The sequence below is a fragment of the Corvus moneduloides genome, unplaced genomic scaffold, assembly GCF_009650955.1.
Source record: "Corvus moneduloides isolate bCorMon1 unplaced genomic scaffold, bCorMon1.pri scaffold_79_arrow_ctg1, whole genome shotgun sequence".
NCBI classification, from domain to species: Eukaryota; Metazoa; Chordata; class Aves; order Passeriformes; family Corvidae; genus Corvus; species Corvus moneduloides.
This window is the reverse complement of record NW_022436936.1, coordinates 86,268-104,834: the sequence shown is the minus strand read 5'-3', so window position 1 is coordinate 104,834 and position 18,567 is coordinate 86,268. Positions and strand designations below refer to the sequence as shown.

The following is an 18,567-nucleotide window of genomic DNA, read 5'->3' as shown; positions in this document are numbered from 1 at the left end:
TCCTGGATCTGATCCCAACCCAGCAGATCCCAACCCTGGCAGATCCCAACCCCAGCAGATCCTGGATCTGATCCTGACCCAGCAGATCCCAGGTACAGCAGATCCCAAATTCAGCAGATCCCAGATCCAGGAGATCCCAGATCCAGAAGATTTCAGTTCTGGATCACGCCAGACCCAGCAGATCCCAGTTCCAGCAGATCCCAAGCCCAGCAGATCCCAGTCCCCATCCATCCCAGTTCCAGGAGATCCCAGATCCCGGAGATTCTGGGTCTGGATCATCCCAGACTCCATCCATCCCAGACCCGGCAGATCCCGGATGTGCGAGATTCCAGTTCCGGATCATCCCGGTGCCCATCCATCCCAGACCCGGCAGATCCCAGATGTGCGAGATTCCAGTTCCGGATCATCCCGGTGCCCATCCATCCTGGATCCCAGAGATTCCAGTTCCGGATCATCCCAGTGCCCATCCATCCCAGACCCGTCAGATCTCAGATGTGCGAGATTCCAGTTCCGGATCATCCCAGTGCCCATCCATCCCGGATCCCAGAGATTCCAGTTCCGGATCATCCCAGTGCCCATCCATCCCGGATCCCAGAGATTCCAGTTCCGGATCATCCTAGTGCCTGTCCATCCCAGATCCCGGAGATTCCAGTTCCGGATCATCCCGGTCCCCGTCCATCCCAGACCCAGCAGATTCCAGATCCCAGAGATTCCAGTTCCGGATCATCCCAGTGCCCATCCATCCCGGATCCCAGAGATTCCAGTTCCAGATCATCCCGGTGCCCATCCATCCCGGATCCCAGAGATTCCAGTTCCGGATCATCCCGGTGCCCATGCATCCCAGACCCGTCAGATCCCAGATGTGCGAGATTCCAGTTCCGGATCATCCCGGTGCCCATCCATCCTGGATCCCAGAGATTCCAGTTCCGGATCATCCCGGTCCCCGTCCATCCCAGACCCAGCAGATTCCAGATCCCAGAGATTCCAGTTCCGGATCATCCTGACCCCCATCCATCCCGGATCCCAGAGATTCCAGTTCCGGATCATCCCGGCCCCCGTCCATCCCAGACCCAGCCGATCCCGGATCCTCCCTCCCCTCCTCGGCCCCTCCCCCAAACTTGACCCCGTCCTGACCACGCCCCTCATTAGCATCTCATTTGTACAAGAAATCCTTAATTTCCCCCAAAACACCCCCCAAATCCCCCAGGACTCCTGCAGAGACTGCAGCCCCTCATTAGCATGTCATTTGCATAAGAACTCCTTAATTTCCCATAAATCTCCCCAAAACACCCCCAGAGACCCTCTCTGTGCCCTTAATTTGCATCTAATTTGCATAAATGTGCCTTGATAGCCCCCAAATCCACCCAGGCCCCTCAAGAAACCATCCCATGCCCCTCATTAGCATCTCATTTGCATAGATACTGCCCAATCCCCCCAGGACCCCTGCATAGTTGGTCTGCAGACCCTCATTAGCATCTCATTTGCATAACTGCTCTTAATAGCCCCAAAACTCATCCAGAGACTCTCTCACACCCCTCATTAGCATCTCATTTGCATAATCCACGCACAGCCCAGAATTGGCCAATCAATACACGGCGCCGCCAGGATCCACCAATCCTCATTGGCTGCCTTGGCCCGGCCCCGCCCACCGCAGCCATCTTGTGGGCGGGGCCTCAGCAATGTCAGCCATATTTGGGGCGTGCCCTTTATTCTGGTGGCCATCTTGGGGCGTGGTCTCGGCGCCATTTTGTGGGTGTGTCTTTTGCGCTGGTGGCCATCTTGGGGGCGTGGTTTGGGCCATCTTGGGGGCGTGGTTTGGGCCATCTTGGGGGCGTGGTCTCGGCGGCAGCGGCGGCCATCTTGGTGGGCGTGGCCAGCCTCACTTGGCCACTTCGACGTCCCCCATGGGGAAGGCCCCGGTGTCGTCCCCGGGGCGCAGCCCCTGCCAGCGGGAACCACCTGGATGGGGCCAAAAACGGAAGATTTTGGGGTGAAAAGATCCATTTTGGAGAAAAAACCAGGAAGTTTTGGGGCAAAGTAACAAATTTGGAGCAAACTGAGGATTTTTGGGGTGAAAAAAGGAGATTTTGGGGTTAAATTGGGCGATTTCGGCGTCGAGCTGAGGTGGTTTGGAGACAAAATGAGACAAGTTTGGGGGGAAATGGGAAATTTTGGGGCAGAATGGGTGATTTTGGGGTAAAATGGGAGATTTTGGGGTAAAAAGGAAATTTTACACTCAAAATAGAGAATTTGGGGTAAAAGTGGGCAATTTGAGGGCAAAAAAGGGCAATTTGGGGGTGATTTGGGGCTGAAAATTGGGAGTTTAGGGGGGAAGGTTTTGGGTGGGGAGGAAAGTGAGAAAAATTGGGGTGAAAATGGGAATTTTGGGGGGGAAAGTGGTGATTTGGGGGGAAATGGGGAATTTTGGGATCAAAATGGGAGATTTGGGGATGAAAATGGGAGATTTGGGATTGAAATGGGCGATTTGAGGACAAAGGAGCAACGTTTGGGGCTAAATGGGTGATTTTAGCCAAAAAAAGAGAAATTTTGGGTGAGAAGAGCTGTATTTCAGGGTTAAAAGGGGCATTTTTAGGGCAAGAGAGACTTTTTTTTGGTGAGAAATTTGGGAATTTGAGGGTCAAAATAGCAATTTGGGGACAGGAGAGGACAATTTGGGGGCAAAATGGCCAGTTTTTGGACCAAAGAGTTCGATTGGAGGGTCATAATGGGCGCTTTCAGGGCCAAAGGGTCAATTCTGGGGTTAAATGGACAAATTTGGTTTAAAATGGGTGATTTGGGGATAAAAGAGTCAATTTTTGGGCTGAAATGGGAAATTTCGGGCCAAAATGGGGAATTTGGGGGCATTTTTTGGGTCAAAATGGGCGATTTGGGGGTCAAAATGACCAACTCCAGGGTTAAAACAGGAGACTGGGGGGGAAATTTGGGCTCAAAATGGGAAAATTGGTGTCCAAGTGGGCAATTTGGGGGCAACAGAGTCAATTTTTGGACTGAAATGGAGAAATTTGGGTTAAAATTGGCACTTTGAGGGGCAATTTGGGGCTCAAAATGGGCAATTTTGGGGGCAAAAGGGTCACTGTTGGAGTAAAAGAGAATTTTGGGGTAAAAATGGACAATTTAGGGGCGATTTTGGGGGAAATTCTGGCATAAAATGGACAAATTTGGGTCAAAATGGATGATTTGGGAGTCAAAATTAGCACTTTGGGGGCAAAACGGGCAATTTTGGAGTAAAATGGACAATTTTGATGTAAAAATGGGCAATTTGGGGGCAAAAGAATGCATTTTTGGACTTAAGAGGACAATTTTGGGGTCACAATGGGCAATTCAGGGAAAATTTGGGATAAAAATGGGCAATTTGGGGGCAAAAGGATCAATTTTGGGACTAAAATGGAGACCTTTGGGTCAAAATGGACAATTTGGGGATGAAAGCGTCAAAGTTCGGACTAAAATGGAAAAGTCTGGAGGTAAAAATGGGCAATTTGGAAGCTATATTGGGTCAAAATGGGCAATTTGGGGACAAGAGGGTCAATTCTGGAGTAAAATGGGGAATTTGGGGTCAAAATGGGAAATTTGGGGACAAAAGGGTCAATTCTGGAGTAAAATGGGGAATTTGAGGTCAAAATGGGAAATTCGGGGACAATTTTGGGGTCAAATGGACGATTTGGGGGACAAAAGGGTCAAATTTTGGACCACAATGGATAAACTGGGGTCAAAATGGGCATTTTGGGGTCAAAATGGGCGATTTCGGGGCAAAGGGCCAATTTTGGGGTAAAATGGACGATTTTGGGGTTCAAATGGGAAGTTCTGGGGCAAAAGGGTCAATATCGGATTTTGAAATGGGAAATTTGGGGACGATTTGGGGTCAAAATCCTCCCCTCCCCCCACTGACCCCTCCTCCTCCGGCACAGCCAAGCAGCCAATAGGAGCCCCAGGAGCAGCACGGCCACGCCTACGACGACGCCGATGACCAATGGGAGGAGCCCAAACTGAGCTGGGGCTGAGAAACCCCCCCCAAAAAAATTGGGTGAGCAAATATCCCAAAGACCCCAAGAAACCACTCCAAAAAAACCCCTGGGTCAGAAAATACCCCAAAACCGCCCCAAAAAAACCCTGGATGAGCAAATAACCCCCCAAAACCAAAAACTCCCCCAAAATCCCCCCTGGATAAACCAACACCCCCCCAAAACCCCCAAAACCTCCCAGGTCAATCAAGACCCCCAAAACGCCTCTGGGTCAACCCTGAAAACCCCAAAACACCCCAAAAAATCCCCCCCTCAAACCCTCCTGCATCAACCGAGAACCCCCCCAAACCCCCAAAAAACCCCCAAAATCCCCCAGGTCAACCAACACCGCCCAAAAACCTCCCCCCAAAAACCCCTGCTCATCAAACACTCCCAAAAATTCCCCAAAAATTCCCCAGTCAACCAAATCCGCCCCACTAAAAAAAAACCCCAAAACCCCAAAGCCCCTCAAAAAACCCAACAAAACCCAGTTCAGGAAATGCCCCCCAAAAAACCCGAAACCCCCCAAAAACCCCAACCCTCCCCCGTAAAAAACAAAAAAACTTCCCCAGGTCAACCAATACCCCCCAAAAAACCCCTAAAAAACTCCTCAACCCCCCCCATGTCAACCAACACCCCCCCAAAACCCCCAAGATCAACCAAAAACCGCACCAAAACCCTCAAACCCCCAAAGTTCCCCCACAAAACCACTGGGGCAGCCAACAGCCCCCAAAAACCACAACTTCCCCCCCAAAACCCCGTGAGTCAACCAATACTTTCCCCCAAAAAAACCCCAAACCCCAGGTAAACCAAAACCCCTGAAAATCAAAAAAAATTCCCCCCACATTGACCAAAATCCCCCCAAAAGATCCCAAAACCTCCCAGGTCAACCAACACACCCCAAAAACCCCCAAGATCAACCAACCCCCCCCCCCCAAAAACCCCCAAACCCCCAAGGTGAACTGAGAAACCCTAAAGTCCCCCCCCCCAAAACCACCACGTTAACCAAAACCCCAGAAAATCCCCCCAAAAGCCCTCCAAAAGATCCCAAATCCCCCCAGGTGAACCAAACCCCCCCCAAAACTCCCCCTGGGTCAAGCAATACCCCAAAAACCTCCCTAAAATCCCCCCAAACGCCTCGTGGTGACCCCAAATTCTGGACACCCCAATCCTGACCCCAATTCTGGCCTCATTACCCCACTCCCCACCCCAAAATTCTCCATTTCCCCCCATTTTCGACCTCCTCAAGGTCCCCCACCCCAATTTTAGGCCTCACCAGGGGCGGGGAGGGTGACGGTGGCGCTGGGTGGGGACAGCACCCAGCGGCCGTCCAGCTCCTCCTCGTACTGGCAGCTGAAGTGTCCGGCTCCGGCCGCGGCCGCAGAAGGGACAGGGATGGAGATTTTGGCCAGGGGGCTCATGGTGGTCTCGGAGCCATCGCGGTAGAAGCGGAAGCGGCGCTGGGCGTCGCCGGAGGGGGAGGGGACGAGGCAGGTGAGGGAAATTTGGGATTCGGAGCCGTCCGGAGCGTCCGAGGGAGGGGACAGGAGGAGGACGGGCTGGGAGGGAGGGCCTGGGGGACACAGGAAGGGTGTGGTCAGTGGGGGTGGTCAGTGGGGTGTGGTCAACGGGGGTGGTCAGGGGGGTGTGGTAAATCAGTGGGGTGTGGTCAGTGGGGTGGGTGTGGTCAATATGGGATGTGGTTAATGGGGTGTTGTCAATGGGAGGGTTGTGGTCAGTTGGATGGGGTGTGGTCATTGGGGTGGGTGTGGTCATTAAGGACGGTGTGGTCAGTGAGGGAGCGGTAATAAAGGGGGTGTGGTCATTGGGCTGTGGTCAGTTGGGGTGTGGCCATTGGGGTGGGTGTGGTCAGTGGGGGTGTGGTCATTGAGAGCAGGTGTGGTGGTCATTGGGGTCACTGTGATCGATGGGAGGGAAGTGGCCAATGGGAGGGCTGTGGCCAGGGGGGTGTGGTCAATGGGGGTGTGGTCATTGGGCTGTGGTCAGTTGGGGTGCGGTCAAGGGGAGGGGTGTGGCCATTGGGGTGGGTGTGGTCATTATGGACAGTGTGGTCAGCGAGGGTGTGGTAATAATGGGGTGTGGTCACAAGGCTGTGGTCATTTGGGTGGCTGTGGTCAGTGGGGGTGTGGTCATTGAGACAGCTGTCATTTCAATGGGTGTGGTCATTGGGTTGGGTGTGGGCAATGTGGTGGGGCGTGGTCATTTTGTGGGCATGGGCAATGGAGTGGGGCGTGGTCATTGCAGGGTGGTCAGTGGGGGTAGTCAGTAGGGTGTGGTCAATCTGGGTGGTTAGTGGCAGTGGTCAGTGGAGTATGGGCTTGGGGTGTGGTCAACGGAGGTGGTCAGTGGGGTGTGGTGAATGGGAGGGGTGTGGTCATGGGGGTGTGGTCATTGAGGGAGTGGTCAGTGGGAGCGGTCATTGGGATGTGGTCAATGGGTGTGGTTAATGGTGGTGGTCCATGATGGCGGTCAATGATGGTCATTGAGGATGTGGTCATCGTGTGGGTGGGGACATTGAGGGTGTGGCCATAGGAGGTGGGTGTGGTTAATGGGGGGGTGGTCATTGGGGTGGGGATGGTCAGTGTAAGGGGTTGGTCAATGGGATGAGTGTGGCCATAGGAGGTGTGTGGTCAATGGGAGGGGTGTGGTCACTCAGGTCTGGATGGGGTAAAAGTGGGAGAGGTGCTGAGTGTGGCCAGAGGGGGAGGGGACGAGGCAGGTGAGGGAAATTTGGGATTCAGAGCTGTCCAGAGCGTCCGAGGGAGGGGCCAGGAGGAGGACGGGCTGGGAGGGAGGGCCTGGGGGACACAGGAAGGGTGTGGTCAGTGGGGGTGGTCAGTGGGGTGTGGTCAACGGGGGTGGTCAGTGGGGTGTGGTAAATCAGTGGGGTGTGGTCAGTGGGGTGGGTGTGGTCATTACAGTGTGGCCAATGGGGTGTGGTCAATGGATTGTGGTCAATGGAAGGTGTGTGGTCATTGGGGTGGGTGTGGCCAGTGGGGGTGTGGTCAATGGGGGTGTGGCCAGTGGGGTGTGGCCAATGGGGTGGGTGTGGTCATTACAGTGTGGTCAATGGGAGTGTGGTCATTGAGAGTGGTCAATGGGGGTGTGGTCATTGGGCTGCACGTGGTCAGTATGGAGGGTGTGGACAATATGGGAGTGTGGTCATTGGGGCTGCATGTGGTCAGTATGGAGGTGTGGTCAATGGATGTGGTCATTGGGGTGGTCCAAGGGGATGTGGTAAATGGGGGTGGTCATAGGGGGCGTGGTCAGTGGGTGTGGTCAGCGGGTGTGGTCAGTGGGGGTAGTCAATATGGGTGGTCAGTGGCAGAAAGGGCATGGAGGGTGTGGTCAGTGAGAGTGTGGTAATAAGGGGGTGTGGTCATTAGGGACGATGTGGTCAGTGGGGTGTAGTTAATGGGTGTGGTCAGTGGGTGTGTGGGCATTGGGGTGTGGGCATTGTGGTCAATAGGGTGGTCAGTATGAGGTGGTCAGTGAGGTGTGGTCAATGAGGGTGGTCAGTGGGGTCAGTGTGGTCAATGGGGGTGTGGGCATTGGAGTGTGGTCAATAGGATGGGTTTGGTCATATGGGGGTGTGGTCATTGGGGTGGGTGTGGTCAATATGGGAGTGTGGTCAGTGGGGTTTGGTCAGTGGGGTGTGGTTAATGGGGCTGGTCAGTGGGTGAGGGGGCATTGGGCTGTGGTCAGTGGGGTGGGTGTGGTCAATGGGAGTGTGGTCATTGAGTGTGGTCAATGGGTGTGTGGGCATTGGGGTGTGGTCATTGAGTGTGGTCAATGGGGGTGGTCAGTGGGGTCAGTGTGGTCAATTGGGGGGTGGTCATTGAGGGTGGTCAGTGGAGTATGGTCAATGGGGTGGTCAGTAGGAGGTGGTCAGTGAGGTGTGGTCAATGGGGGTGGTCAGTGTGGTCAGTGTGGTCAATTGGGGTGTGGTCATTGGGGTGTGGTCAGGAGGGTGGGTGTGGTCAATGGGGGTGGTCAGTGGGGTGTGGTCATTGGGATGGGTGTGGTCAATGGGAGAGGCGTGGTCAATGTTGGGGTGTGGTCAATTGAGGTGGGAGTGGTCAGTTGGGAGGGCGTGGCCAATGGTGTGGGCGTGGCCACGCCGATGAATCCCAGTGGCCGAACCTCCCCTCCCAAATCCACCACTTTTCTCCCCAAAGTCCCCACCTACCCCTGACCACCACGACCACGCCCCGGCTGGGCGGGGCCTCCACCCAGGCCCCGCCCACCTCCTCCTCCACCCGGCAGCTGAAATTCCCGGCGAGTTCCTGGGAAATCTGTGGGAAGAGCAGCTCGGCGCCGTCCCTGGTGTCCCTGGTGTCGCCGGTGCCCGATGTCACCTCGGCCCCATCCCGGAAGAAGCGGAAGCGCCGCCGGAAGTCGTCCCGGGGCGCGGCGCAGGTCAGGCGGAGCTGGTGACCCACGGCCACCACACCCGAGGGCGGCTCCACGGACAGATGTGGGGGAGGACACGGATCTGGAGGGGGGAGAAATTGGGGAAAAAACCCTTGGAATTGTCAATTTCCTTTCTGTTTGGGTTGGGTCTAAAAAGACCTAAAAAGGGCCGGAAAATTTAATGTTTTGGAGGGGGAGGTGGAGAAGATGGAGAGGAACCACCCAAATTTTCCTCAAAATCCCAATTTTTGTCATCTGGCAAAGGTTGGGGACCAGCTGAATGGTCCCGGAGGTTCCACAATGACCTTGATCGGGTTGGGCTTGGTTTGGGTCAAAATGGCCTAAAAATGGCCCCAAAATTCAATGGTTTGGAGGTGAAAATGGAGAAGATGGAGAAGAACCACCTAATTTTTACCAAAATCCCAAATTTTGGGTGGTGCAAGGAGTGTTGGAACCACCCAGAGGGTCCTGGAGGTGCCACCATGACCCTCCTTGGGTTGGGCTTGGATTGGGTCCAAAAAGGCCTAAAAATGGCCCCTAAAAACTTCAGTATTTTGAAAAAATTGGGAAAACCCCTTGAAATCCTCAATTTTGGACATTCAGGAGTTTTGGGGTCATGACCTAACCATGGCCCAACCATGGCCCAACCATTGTCCAACCATGGCCCAACCATGACCCAATCATGACCCAACCAAACACAACCACAGCCCAACCATGGCCCAACCAAACCCAACCACGGCCCAACCATTGTCCAACCATGACCCAACTGTGGTCCAACCATGACCCCAACCATGGCCCAACCATGGCCCAACCGTGACCCAACTGTGGTCCAACCATGACCCCAACCATGGCCCAACCATGACCCAACCATGACCAAACCATGGTCCAACCATGACCCAACATTGACCCAACGAAACCCAGCCATGACCCCACCATTGTCTAACCATGGCCCAACCATGACCCAACCAAACCCAACCAAGCCCAACCACGGCCCAACCAAACCCAACCATGGCCCAACTATTGACCCAACCATGACACCCCCATTGTCTAACCATGGCCCAACCATGACCCAACCAAACCCAACCATGACCCAACCATTGTCCAACCATGGCCCAACCATGGTCCAACCATGACCCCAACCATGGCCCAACCATGACCCAACGAGACACAACCACAGCCCAACCATGACCCAACCAAACCCAATCACGGCCCAACCATTGTCCAACCATGACCCAACTGTGGTCCAACCATGACCCCAACCATGGCCCAACCATGGCCCAACGAAACACAACCACAGCCCAACCATGGCCCAACCACAGCCCAACCATGACCCAACCATGGCCCAACCGTGACCCAACCATGACCCAAACGTTGTCTAACCATGGCCCAACCATGACCCAACCATGGCCCAATCATGACCCAACCATTGTCCAACCATGGCCCAACCATGACCCAACCAAACCCAACCAAACCCAACCATGGCCCAACCAAATCCAACCACGGCCCAACCATTGTCAAACCTTGACCCAACTGTGGTCCAACCATGACCCCAACCATGGCCCAACCATGACCAAACCATGGTCCAACCATGACCCAACTGTGGTCCAACCATGACCCCAACCATGACCCAACCATGACCCAACCAAGCACAACCACAGCCCAACCATGGTCCAACCGTGGCCCAACCATGGCCCAACTGTTGTCTAACCACAGCCCAACCATTGTCCAACCATGACCCAACCAAACCCAACCATGACCCAACTGTGGTCCAACCATGACCCAACCATGACCCAACCAAACACAACCACAGCCCAACCATGGCCCAACCATGGCCCAACCAAACCCAACCACGGCCCAACCATTGTCCAACCATGACCCAACTGTGGCCCAACCATGGCCCAACCATTGTCCAACCATGGCCCAACCATGACCCAACATTGACCCAACGAAACCCAGCCATGACCCCACCATTGTCTAACCATGACCCAACCATGACCCAACCAAACCCAACCAAACCCAACCACGGCCCAACCATTGACCCAGCCATGGCCCAACTATTGACCCAGCCATGACCCCCCCATTGTCTAACCATTGACCCAACCATGACCCAACCACGGCCCAACCAAACCCAACCATGACCCAACTTTGGCATCTCCTCAACCTCCTCCAAACCCAACCCTGAGGTTGCTCCATGCCTATCCCTGAGCCTGGAAAACACGGATTTATCCCCAAAATTACCTTTGACGATGACCTGGATGGCGTCACTGGCGTAGGACTCGATCCAACGGCCCTCAGTCATCTCCTCGTAGCGGCAGCTGAAATTCCCGGTCTGGTTCAGGCCGCTCTTCTCCACCCGCAGCTGGATGCCGCCAGCTCCAGAATCTTCCTGGATCCCGTCTGTGACCTTGAGTTCCCCCTGGAAGAACCCAAATCTCCTCTCGGCGTCACCCGGTGGGGCCGCGCAGAAGAAGACAAGGGGCTGCCCTTCAATGGTGACACTGGAAGGTGTCACCGTCAAGTTGGGTTTGGCTGGACGATCTGGTGGGAGAAGAAGACCCAAAGTCAACATTGGACCTCAGTTGGGATGAATTTGGGATAAAAACGCCCCACTGGGGGGAAAAGTCAACGTTGGACATCAACGGGGATGAATTTTGGGATAAAAATGCCCAATTAGGTGGAAAAGTCAATGTTGGAGCTCAAGGGAGATGAATTTGGGATAAAAATGCTCCGTTGGGGGGAAAGGTCAACGTTGCATGGGAAAGCCGAGTTTGGACCTCAATAGAGACAAATTTTGGGATAAAAACGCCCCCGTTGGGTGGAAAAGTCAATGTTGGGCCACAACAGGGGTGAATTTGGGATAAAAACACCCCCGTCGGACCAAAACCCAACATTTTGGTCAACAGGGATGAATTTTGGAATAAAAATGCCCAGTTGGGTGGAACAGTCAATGTTGGGCCTCAATGGGGACAAATTCTGGGATAAAACCACCCCCATTGGACCAAAGCCAACATTTTGGTCAACAGGGACGATTTTGGAGACAAAACCCTCAAAACCCCAACACGGGGAGGTGACACCCGAGGTGTCCCCAAACCTTGGACGTTGATGACCACAGCCTGGCTCTTCAGGGACTGGGTGGAGCTGTGGGATCCCCGGAAGACAGTGTAGGAGCAGGTGTAGGAGCCCCCGTCCTGCGGGCCGGTGATGTTGAAGGTGTGGACAAAGGTCCTCTTGGACGACCGGAAGTCCGTGACCAAACCGGGCATCCTGGAAAAGCGGAACCCTTGGATCCTGTCCTTGCTCGCCGGCGCGGTGCAGATGATGGACATGGTGTCGCCGATGAGGAACCGTGGCTTCACCGGCATCACCGAGATGGTGGGGGCCGGGGGATGGAGGTCTGGGGAGGAAAAAGGGATCAAAACAGCCTAAAAATGGCCCAAAAATCCGTATTTTGGAGATGAAAGTGGACGAGATGGAGAGGAACCACCCAGTTTTTCCCAAAATCCCGATTTTTGGTGTCTGGAGGAGGTTTGGAACCACCCAGAGGGTCCTGGAGGTGCCACCATGACTCTGCTTGGGTTGGGCTGGGATTGAGTTAAAAAAAGCCTAAAAATGGCCCAAAAATTCCACATTTTGGAGGTGGAAATGGAGAAGATGGAGAAGATGGAGAGGAATCACCCAATTTTTCCCAAAATCCCAATTTTTGGTGTCTGGTGGAGGTTTGGAACCACCCAGAGGGTCCTGGAGGTGCCACCAAGCCTGGGGAGATTTTGGGGTTTGGATTGGGTGTAGAAAAGCCTAAAAATGGCCCAAAATTCAATATTTTGGAGGTGGAAATAGAGAAGATGGAGAGGAACCACCCCATTTTTCCCAAAATCCCCATTTTTGGCAATTGGAGAGGTTCCACCATGACCCTGCTTGGGCTGGGCTTGGATTGGGTCAAAAGAATCCTTAAAATGGCCCAAAATTCCAGATTTTGGAGGTGGGAATGGAGAAGATGGAGAGGAACCACCCAGTTTTTTCCCCAAATCCCCATTTTTGTGGGAAATTTGTGTTACCTGAAGGTGTCACCCATGGGAAAAGGATCGGAAGAGAGGCTGGAAAAGAGGAGAAATGGGAAAAGTGAAAAAAAAATGGGGAAAAGGAGAAAAAATGGGAGAAAGGAAGGGAAAGAAAGGGAGGAAAAGGGAAAAATGTGAAGGGAAAAGTGAAATAAAAGAGAAGAAATGATAGGAAAAAAGGGGAAATGGGAGGGAAAAATGGAAAAGGAAAAATTGGGAATAAAAGGGAAATCAAGCAAATTATTAATTAATTAATAAATTAATTAAAATGGGAAAATGCAAGGAAAAAGGGAAATTGCAAGGAAATGAAAAGTAAAAGAAAATTAAATGAAAAAGGAGGAAATTGGGGAAAAAATGAGAGAAAAAAGAAGGAGGAAATTTGGGGGGAAAAAATGAGGAATTCAAAGAAAAAATTACCTGGAAAAGAAGAAATGGAAAATGAGAGGGAAAAGGGGAAAAAAGGAAAATTTAAAGGGTAAAAAAAAGAAGAACGGGGATGGAAAAGAAAGGGGAAAAGGAAAAGGTGGGAAAAGGGGAATTAAACAGGGAAATGAAATTAAAAATCAAGTTAAAAAATTTAAATTGAAAATAAAGAGAAATTTAAAAGAATTAAAAATAAATTAAACATTAAAAACTAGAAATAAAATTTACAATGGAAATTTGAAAAATTTAAAAAGGAAATTAAAAAGAAATTTGAAGAAAAGGAAATAAAACTGAACGAAAATGAAGAAATAAAAGAAATTTGAAAAGAAAAGAAATTGAAAAATGACAAGAAATTAAAAATTAAAAAGAAATTAAAATAAAAGGAAATAAAAAATAAAGAGAAATTTTAAAAGTCAAAGAAATTGAAAATGACAAGAAATTAAAAATTTAAAGAAATTAAAAGTAAAAGAAATTAAAAATAAAAAGAAATTAAAAATAAAAGAAATTTTTAAATAAAAAAAATTTAAAGAAATTTAAAAATAAAGGAAATTTAAAAATTAAAAAAAATTTAAAGGCATTTAAAAATAAAAGAAATTTAAAACTAAGAGGAATTAAAAATGACAAGAAATTAAAAATTAAAAATTAAAGGAAATTAAAAAATAAAAGAAATTTTAAAAGGAAAGAAATTTTAAAGTAAAAATTAAAAAGAAATTCAAAATTAAAGGAAATTTAAAATAAAAAGAAATTTTAAAAGTATAAGACTTTCAAATTACAAGAAATTAAAAATTAGAAAGACATTTAAAATTAAAAAGACGTTTCGAAATTAAATTAAGAAATGAAAGAAATTGAAAATTAAAAAGAAGTTAAAATTAAAAGGAAATTAAAAAATAAAAAGTCATTTAAACATTAAAAGAAATTTAAAATTACGAGAAATCAAAAATTAAAAACAAATTTAAAAATAAAAGAAATGAAAAATTTAAAGAATTAAAAATAAAAAGAAATTAAAAAAAAGAAATTTTAAAATAAAATAATTTTAAAATAAAAAAATTAAAATTAGAAGAAGTTGAAAATTTTAAAATTAAAGGAATTAAATAATAAAATAAATTTTAAAAGAAAAGAAATTTTAAAATAAAAATTAAAAAGAAATTAAAAATTAAAAGGAAATTTCAAAATTAAATTTTAAAATGAAAGAAATTGAAAATTAAAAATGAATTTAAAATATAAGGAAATTTTAAAAAAATTTAAACATTAAAAGAAATTTAAAATGAGAAATTAAAAATAAAGGAAATTAAAAATAAAAAGAAATTTAAAAATATAAGAAGTTTAAAATGACAATTTATTAAAAATAAAAGGAAATTAAAAATAAAAGAAATTTAAAAAGAAATTTTTAAAAAAGAAATTTTAAATTCTGAGAAATTAAAAATTAAAATGAAATTTAAAAAGTAAAAAAATTAAAAATTTAAAAGAAATTAAAAATAAAAGGAAACTAAAAATAATAGAAATTAAAAAGAAATTAAAGAGAAAAAGGAAAATTAAAGGAAATTAAAAAGTAAAAATAAATTTAAAAGAAATTTAAACATTAAAAGAAATTAAAAATGAAAGAAATTCAAAGGAAATCCAAAATAAGAAGAATTAAAAAATGGAAATAAAGTAAAATAAATTTTAAAACAAAACTAAAAACGGGAAAAAATTTAAAAGTTGAAAAGAAATTTTAAAATAAAATAAAACAAAAAAGAAAAAGAAATTCAATGAAATTTTCAAATAAAAGAAGGAAAAAGTCCAAGAAAAAACCCCGAAATGGGTCCGAGGGGATTTTAAAAAGGGGGAAATGGGGAAAAAAGGAAAAAAGGTGGAAAAAAAGGGAAAAAAATGGGGGAAAACCAAAATATGGGGGAAAGTGAAAGGAACGGGGGGGGAAACGAGGGGAAAATGGGGGAAAAGGCAAAAAAATGGCAAGAAAAGCATTAAAAAATGAGATTTTAGGGGAAAATAAAAGAGAATTGGGGAAAAAATGGAGGAAAATGGAGCAGGAGGAAGAGGAGAGGTTGGGATGAAGGGAACGGAAATGGGGGAAAAGGGAAAATCGGGAAAAATTGGGAAAAAAGGGATGGAGGAGGAAGAGTTGGGGTAATGGGCACAGAAATGGGGGAAAAAGGGGAAAATTGGGAAAAATTGGGAGCAAAGGGATGGAGGAGGGAGAGGAGGAGTTGGAATGAAGGGCACGGAAATGGAGGAAAAAGGGGGAAAAAAGGGGAAAAAGGGATGGAGGAGGAAGAGGAGGAAGGGGAGGAAGAAGAGGATGAGGAGGACGGGAGGAGTTGGGGTAATGGGCACAGAAATGGGGGAAAAAGGGGGAAAATGGGAAAAAAGGGATGGAGGGTTGGAAGAGGAGGAGTTGGGATGAAGGGGACGGAAATGGGGAAAAAAAGGGGAAATCGGGGGCCAAAAATGGGGATAGAGGAGGAAGAGGAGGAAGAGGATGAGGAGGAAGAGGAGGGGGACGGGAGGAGTTGGGATCAAGGGCACGGAAATGGGGGGAAAAAAGGGAAAATTGGAGGCCAAAAATGGGGATGGAGGAGGAAGAGGAGGAGGAAGAGGAGGATGAGGAGGACGGGAGGATTTGGGATGAAGGGCATGGAAATGGGAGGGAAAAAGGGAAAATTGGGTAAAAGGGGATGGAGGAGGAAGAGGATGAGGAGGATGGGTGGAGTTGGGGTAATGGGCACAGAAACGGGGGGAAAAGGGGGAAAATTGGGAAAAAAGGGATGGCGGAGGAAGAGCAGGAGGAAGAGGATGAGTGGGACGGGAGGAGTTGGGATGAACAGCACGGAAATGGGGGAGAAATAGGGAAAATTGGGAAAAATGGGATGGAGGAGGAAGAGGAGGAAGAGGATGAGGAGAACGGGAGGAGTCGGGATGAAGGGCACGAAAATGGGGGAAAAAAAGGGAAAATTGGGAATAAAGGGGAAAATGGGAAAAAGGGGATAGAGGAGGAAGAGGAGGAGGAAGAGGATGAGGAGGATGAGAGGAGTTGGGATGAAGGGCACAGAAATTGGGAGAGAAAAAGGGAAAATTGGGGGGAAAGGGATGGAGGACGAGAGGAGGAGGAGAAGGAAAAGGAGTTGGGATGAAGGGCACGGAAATGGGGGGGAAAAGGGAAAATTGGGGGCCAAAAAAATGGGGATAGAGGAGGAAGAGGAGGAGTTGGGAAAACGGGCAGGGAATGAGGAAAAAAGGGGGAAATTGGGTAAAGGTGGATGGAGGAGGAAGAGCAGGAGGAGGATGGGAGGGGTTGGGATGAAGGGCACAGAAATGGGAGAAAAAGGGGAAAAATGGGGGGGGAAAGAGATGGAGGAGGAAGAGGAGGAAGAGGAGTTGGGATGAAGAGCATGAAAATGCGGGAAATTGGGTAAAATGGGGGCCAAAACCAGGGATAGAGTAGGAAGAGGAGGAAGAAGAGGATGAGGAGGATGGGAGGAGTTGAGGTAATGAGCACAGAAATGGGGGAAAAAGGGGGAAAATGGGAAAAAAGGGATGGAGGAAGGAGAGGAGGAGTTGGGATGAAGGGCATGGAAATGGGGAGAAAAAAGGGGAAATTGGGGGCCAAAAATGGGGATAGAGGAGGAAGAGGAGTTGGGATGAAGAGCACGGAAATGGGAGGAAAAGGGGGGGAAATTGGGGGGAGAAGGGATGGAGGAGGAAGAGGAGAAAGGGGAGGAAGAGGAGTTGGGGTAATAGGCACAGAAATGGGGGAAATTGGTAAAATTGGGAAAAAAAGGGATGGAGGAGGAAGAGGAGGAGTTGGGATGAAGGGCACAGAAATGAGGGAAAAAGGGGAAAAATGGGGAAAAGGGATGGAAGAAAGAGAGGAGGAGGCGAAGGAAGAGGAGTTGGGATGAAGGGCATGAAAATGGGGGGAAAAGGGGGAAATTGGGAAAAAGGGATGGGAGAAGGAGGGGAGGAAGAGGAGGAAGGGGAGTTGGGATGAAGGGCACAGAAATGGGGGAAAAAAGGGGAAAATTGGTGGGAAAAAGGGATGGAGGAGGATGAGGAGTTGGGATGAAGGGCACAGAAATTGGGAGAAAAAAGGGAAATTGGGGGCCAAAAATGGGAATAGAGGAGGAGGAGGAAGAGGATGAGGAGGACGGGAGGAGTTGGGATGAAGGGCACGAAAATGGGGGGAAAAAAGGGAAAATTGGGTGGAAAAGGGGAAAATGGGAAAAAGGGGATGGAGGAGGAAGAGGATGAGGAGGACGGGAGGAGTTGGGGTAATGGGCACAGAAATGGGGGAAAAAGGGGAAAATTGGGAAAAAAGGGATGGAGGAGGAAGAGGAGGAGTTGGGAAAATGGGCAGGGAATGAGGAAAAAAGGGGGAAATTGGGTAAAGGTGGATGGAGGAGGAAGAGGAGGAGTGGGAGGGGAGGAGTTGGGATGAAGGCCACGGAAATGGGGGAAAATTGGGAAAATTGGGGGGAGAAGGGATGGAGGAGGAAGAGGAGGAAGAGGAGGAAGAGGAGGAAGAGGAGTTGGGGTAATGAGCACAGAAATGGGGGGAAAATTGGGAAAAAAAGGGATGGAGGAGGAAGAAGAGGAGTTGGGATGAAGGGCACGGAAATTGGGGGAAAAAAGGGAAAATTGGGTGCAGAGGCAGAAGAGGAGGAGGACGAGGAGGCCTCACCGAGAACCGGGACGAAGCTCCGGAGCTCCATGGCTCGTTCCCGGCCCCGGCCGTCGCCGTCCCCTCCCGTCACGTGACCCCGAAACTCTCGGAAAAAGAGGAAGCGGCCCCAAATCCGATGGAAAAGTTGCGAAATGGCCATCGCTGGCCGCGCCCGGTGACGCCACGGCCGGGAGGTGACTCAAGGGTGGCTCTTGCGACATTTGGGGACATTCGGGGTTGGACCCTGCGGTTGGGGGAGGGGTTGGGAGGATGCCGAGGGAATTTTGTGGCGGGAAAAATGGGAATTTGGGGGGTTTGGGGGTGGGGAGAGGGAGGAGGGGGTGGCACCGGGGAGGGGGTGACAGCAAGGTGAGGGTGACAAAAAGGCGGTGACACCAAGGAGGTGGCACCAAGGAGGAGGTGACATCGATGAGGGTGACACCAAGGCGAGGGTGACATCAATGAGGAGGTGACAACAAGGAGGGCGTGGCACTGAGGAGGGGGTGGCACTGAGGAGGTGGTGGCACCAAGGTGAGGGTGACACCAAGGTGAGGGTGGCACCAATGAGGAGGTGACAAAAAGGCGGTGACACCAAGGAGGTGACACCAAGGAGGAGGTGACACCAAGGTGACGGTGACACCAAGGTGAGGAGGTGAAACCCAGGAGGTGACACCAAGGTGAGGGTGACTCCAATGAGGAGGTGACAACAAGGAGGGCGTGGCACTGAGGAGGGCGTGGCACTGAGGAGGGGGTGGCACCAAGGCGAGGGTGACACCAATGAGGAGGTGACAGCAAGGTGAGGGTGACAGAAAGGCGGTGACACCAAGGAGGTGGCACCAAGGAGGAGGTGACACCAAGGTGAGGGTGACTCCAATGAGGAGGTGACACCAAGGTGAGGGTGACACCAAGGTGAGGGTGACTCCAATGAGGAGGTGACACCAAGGTGAGGGTGACACCAAGGTGAGGGTGGCAC

At 49.6% G+C, this 18,567-nt stretch overlaps 1 protein-coding gene across 1 annotated transcript; it reads right to left on the bottom strand.

The window, feature by feature from the left end:
* Window positions 1-1,527: 1,527 nt before the first annotated feature.
* Window positions 1,528-17,826, bottom strand: LOC116439011 (alpha-1B-glycoprotein-like). The gene is made up of 8 exons (XM_032098061.1): window positions 17,613-17,826; window positions 12,509-12,547; window positions 11,545-11,847; window positions 10,692-10,991; window positions 8,230-8,535; window positions 5,296-5,592; window positions 3,908-4,015; window positions 1,528-1,959 (listed from the first exon to the last, which is right to left on the bottom strand). Exons 1-8 carry the CDS (start codon window positions 17,752-17,754, stop codon window positions 1,880-1,882), a joined length of 1,575 nt encoding a protein of 524 aa, XP_031953952.1. The 5' UTR covers window positions 17,755-17,826; the 3' UTR covers window positions 1,528-1,879.
* Window positions 17,827-18,567: the final 741 nt, after the last annotated feature.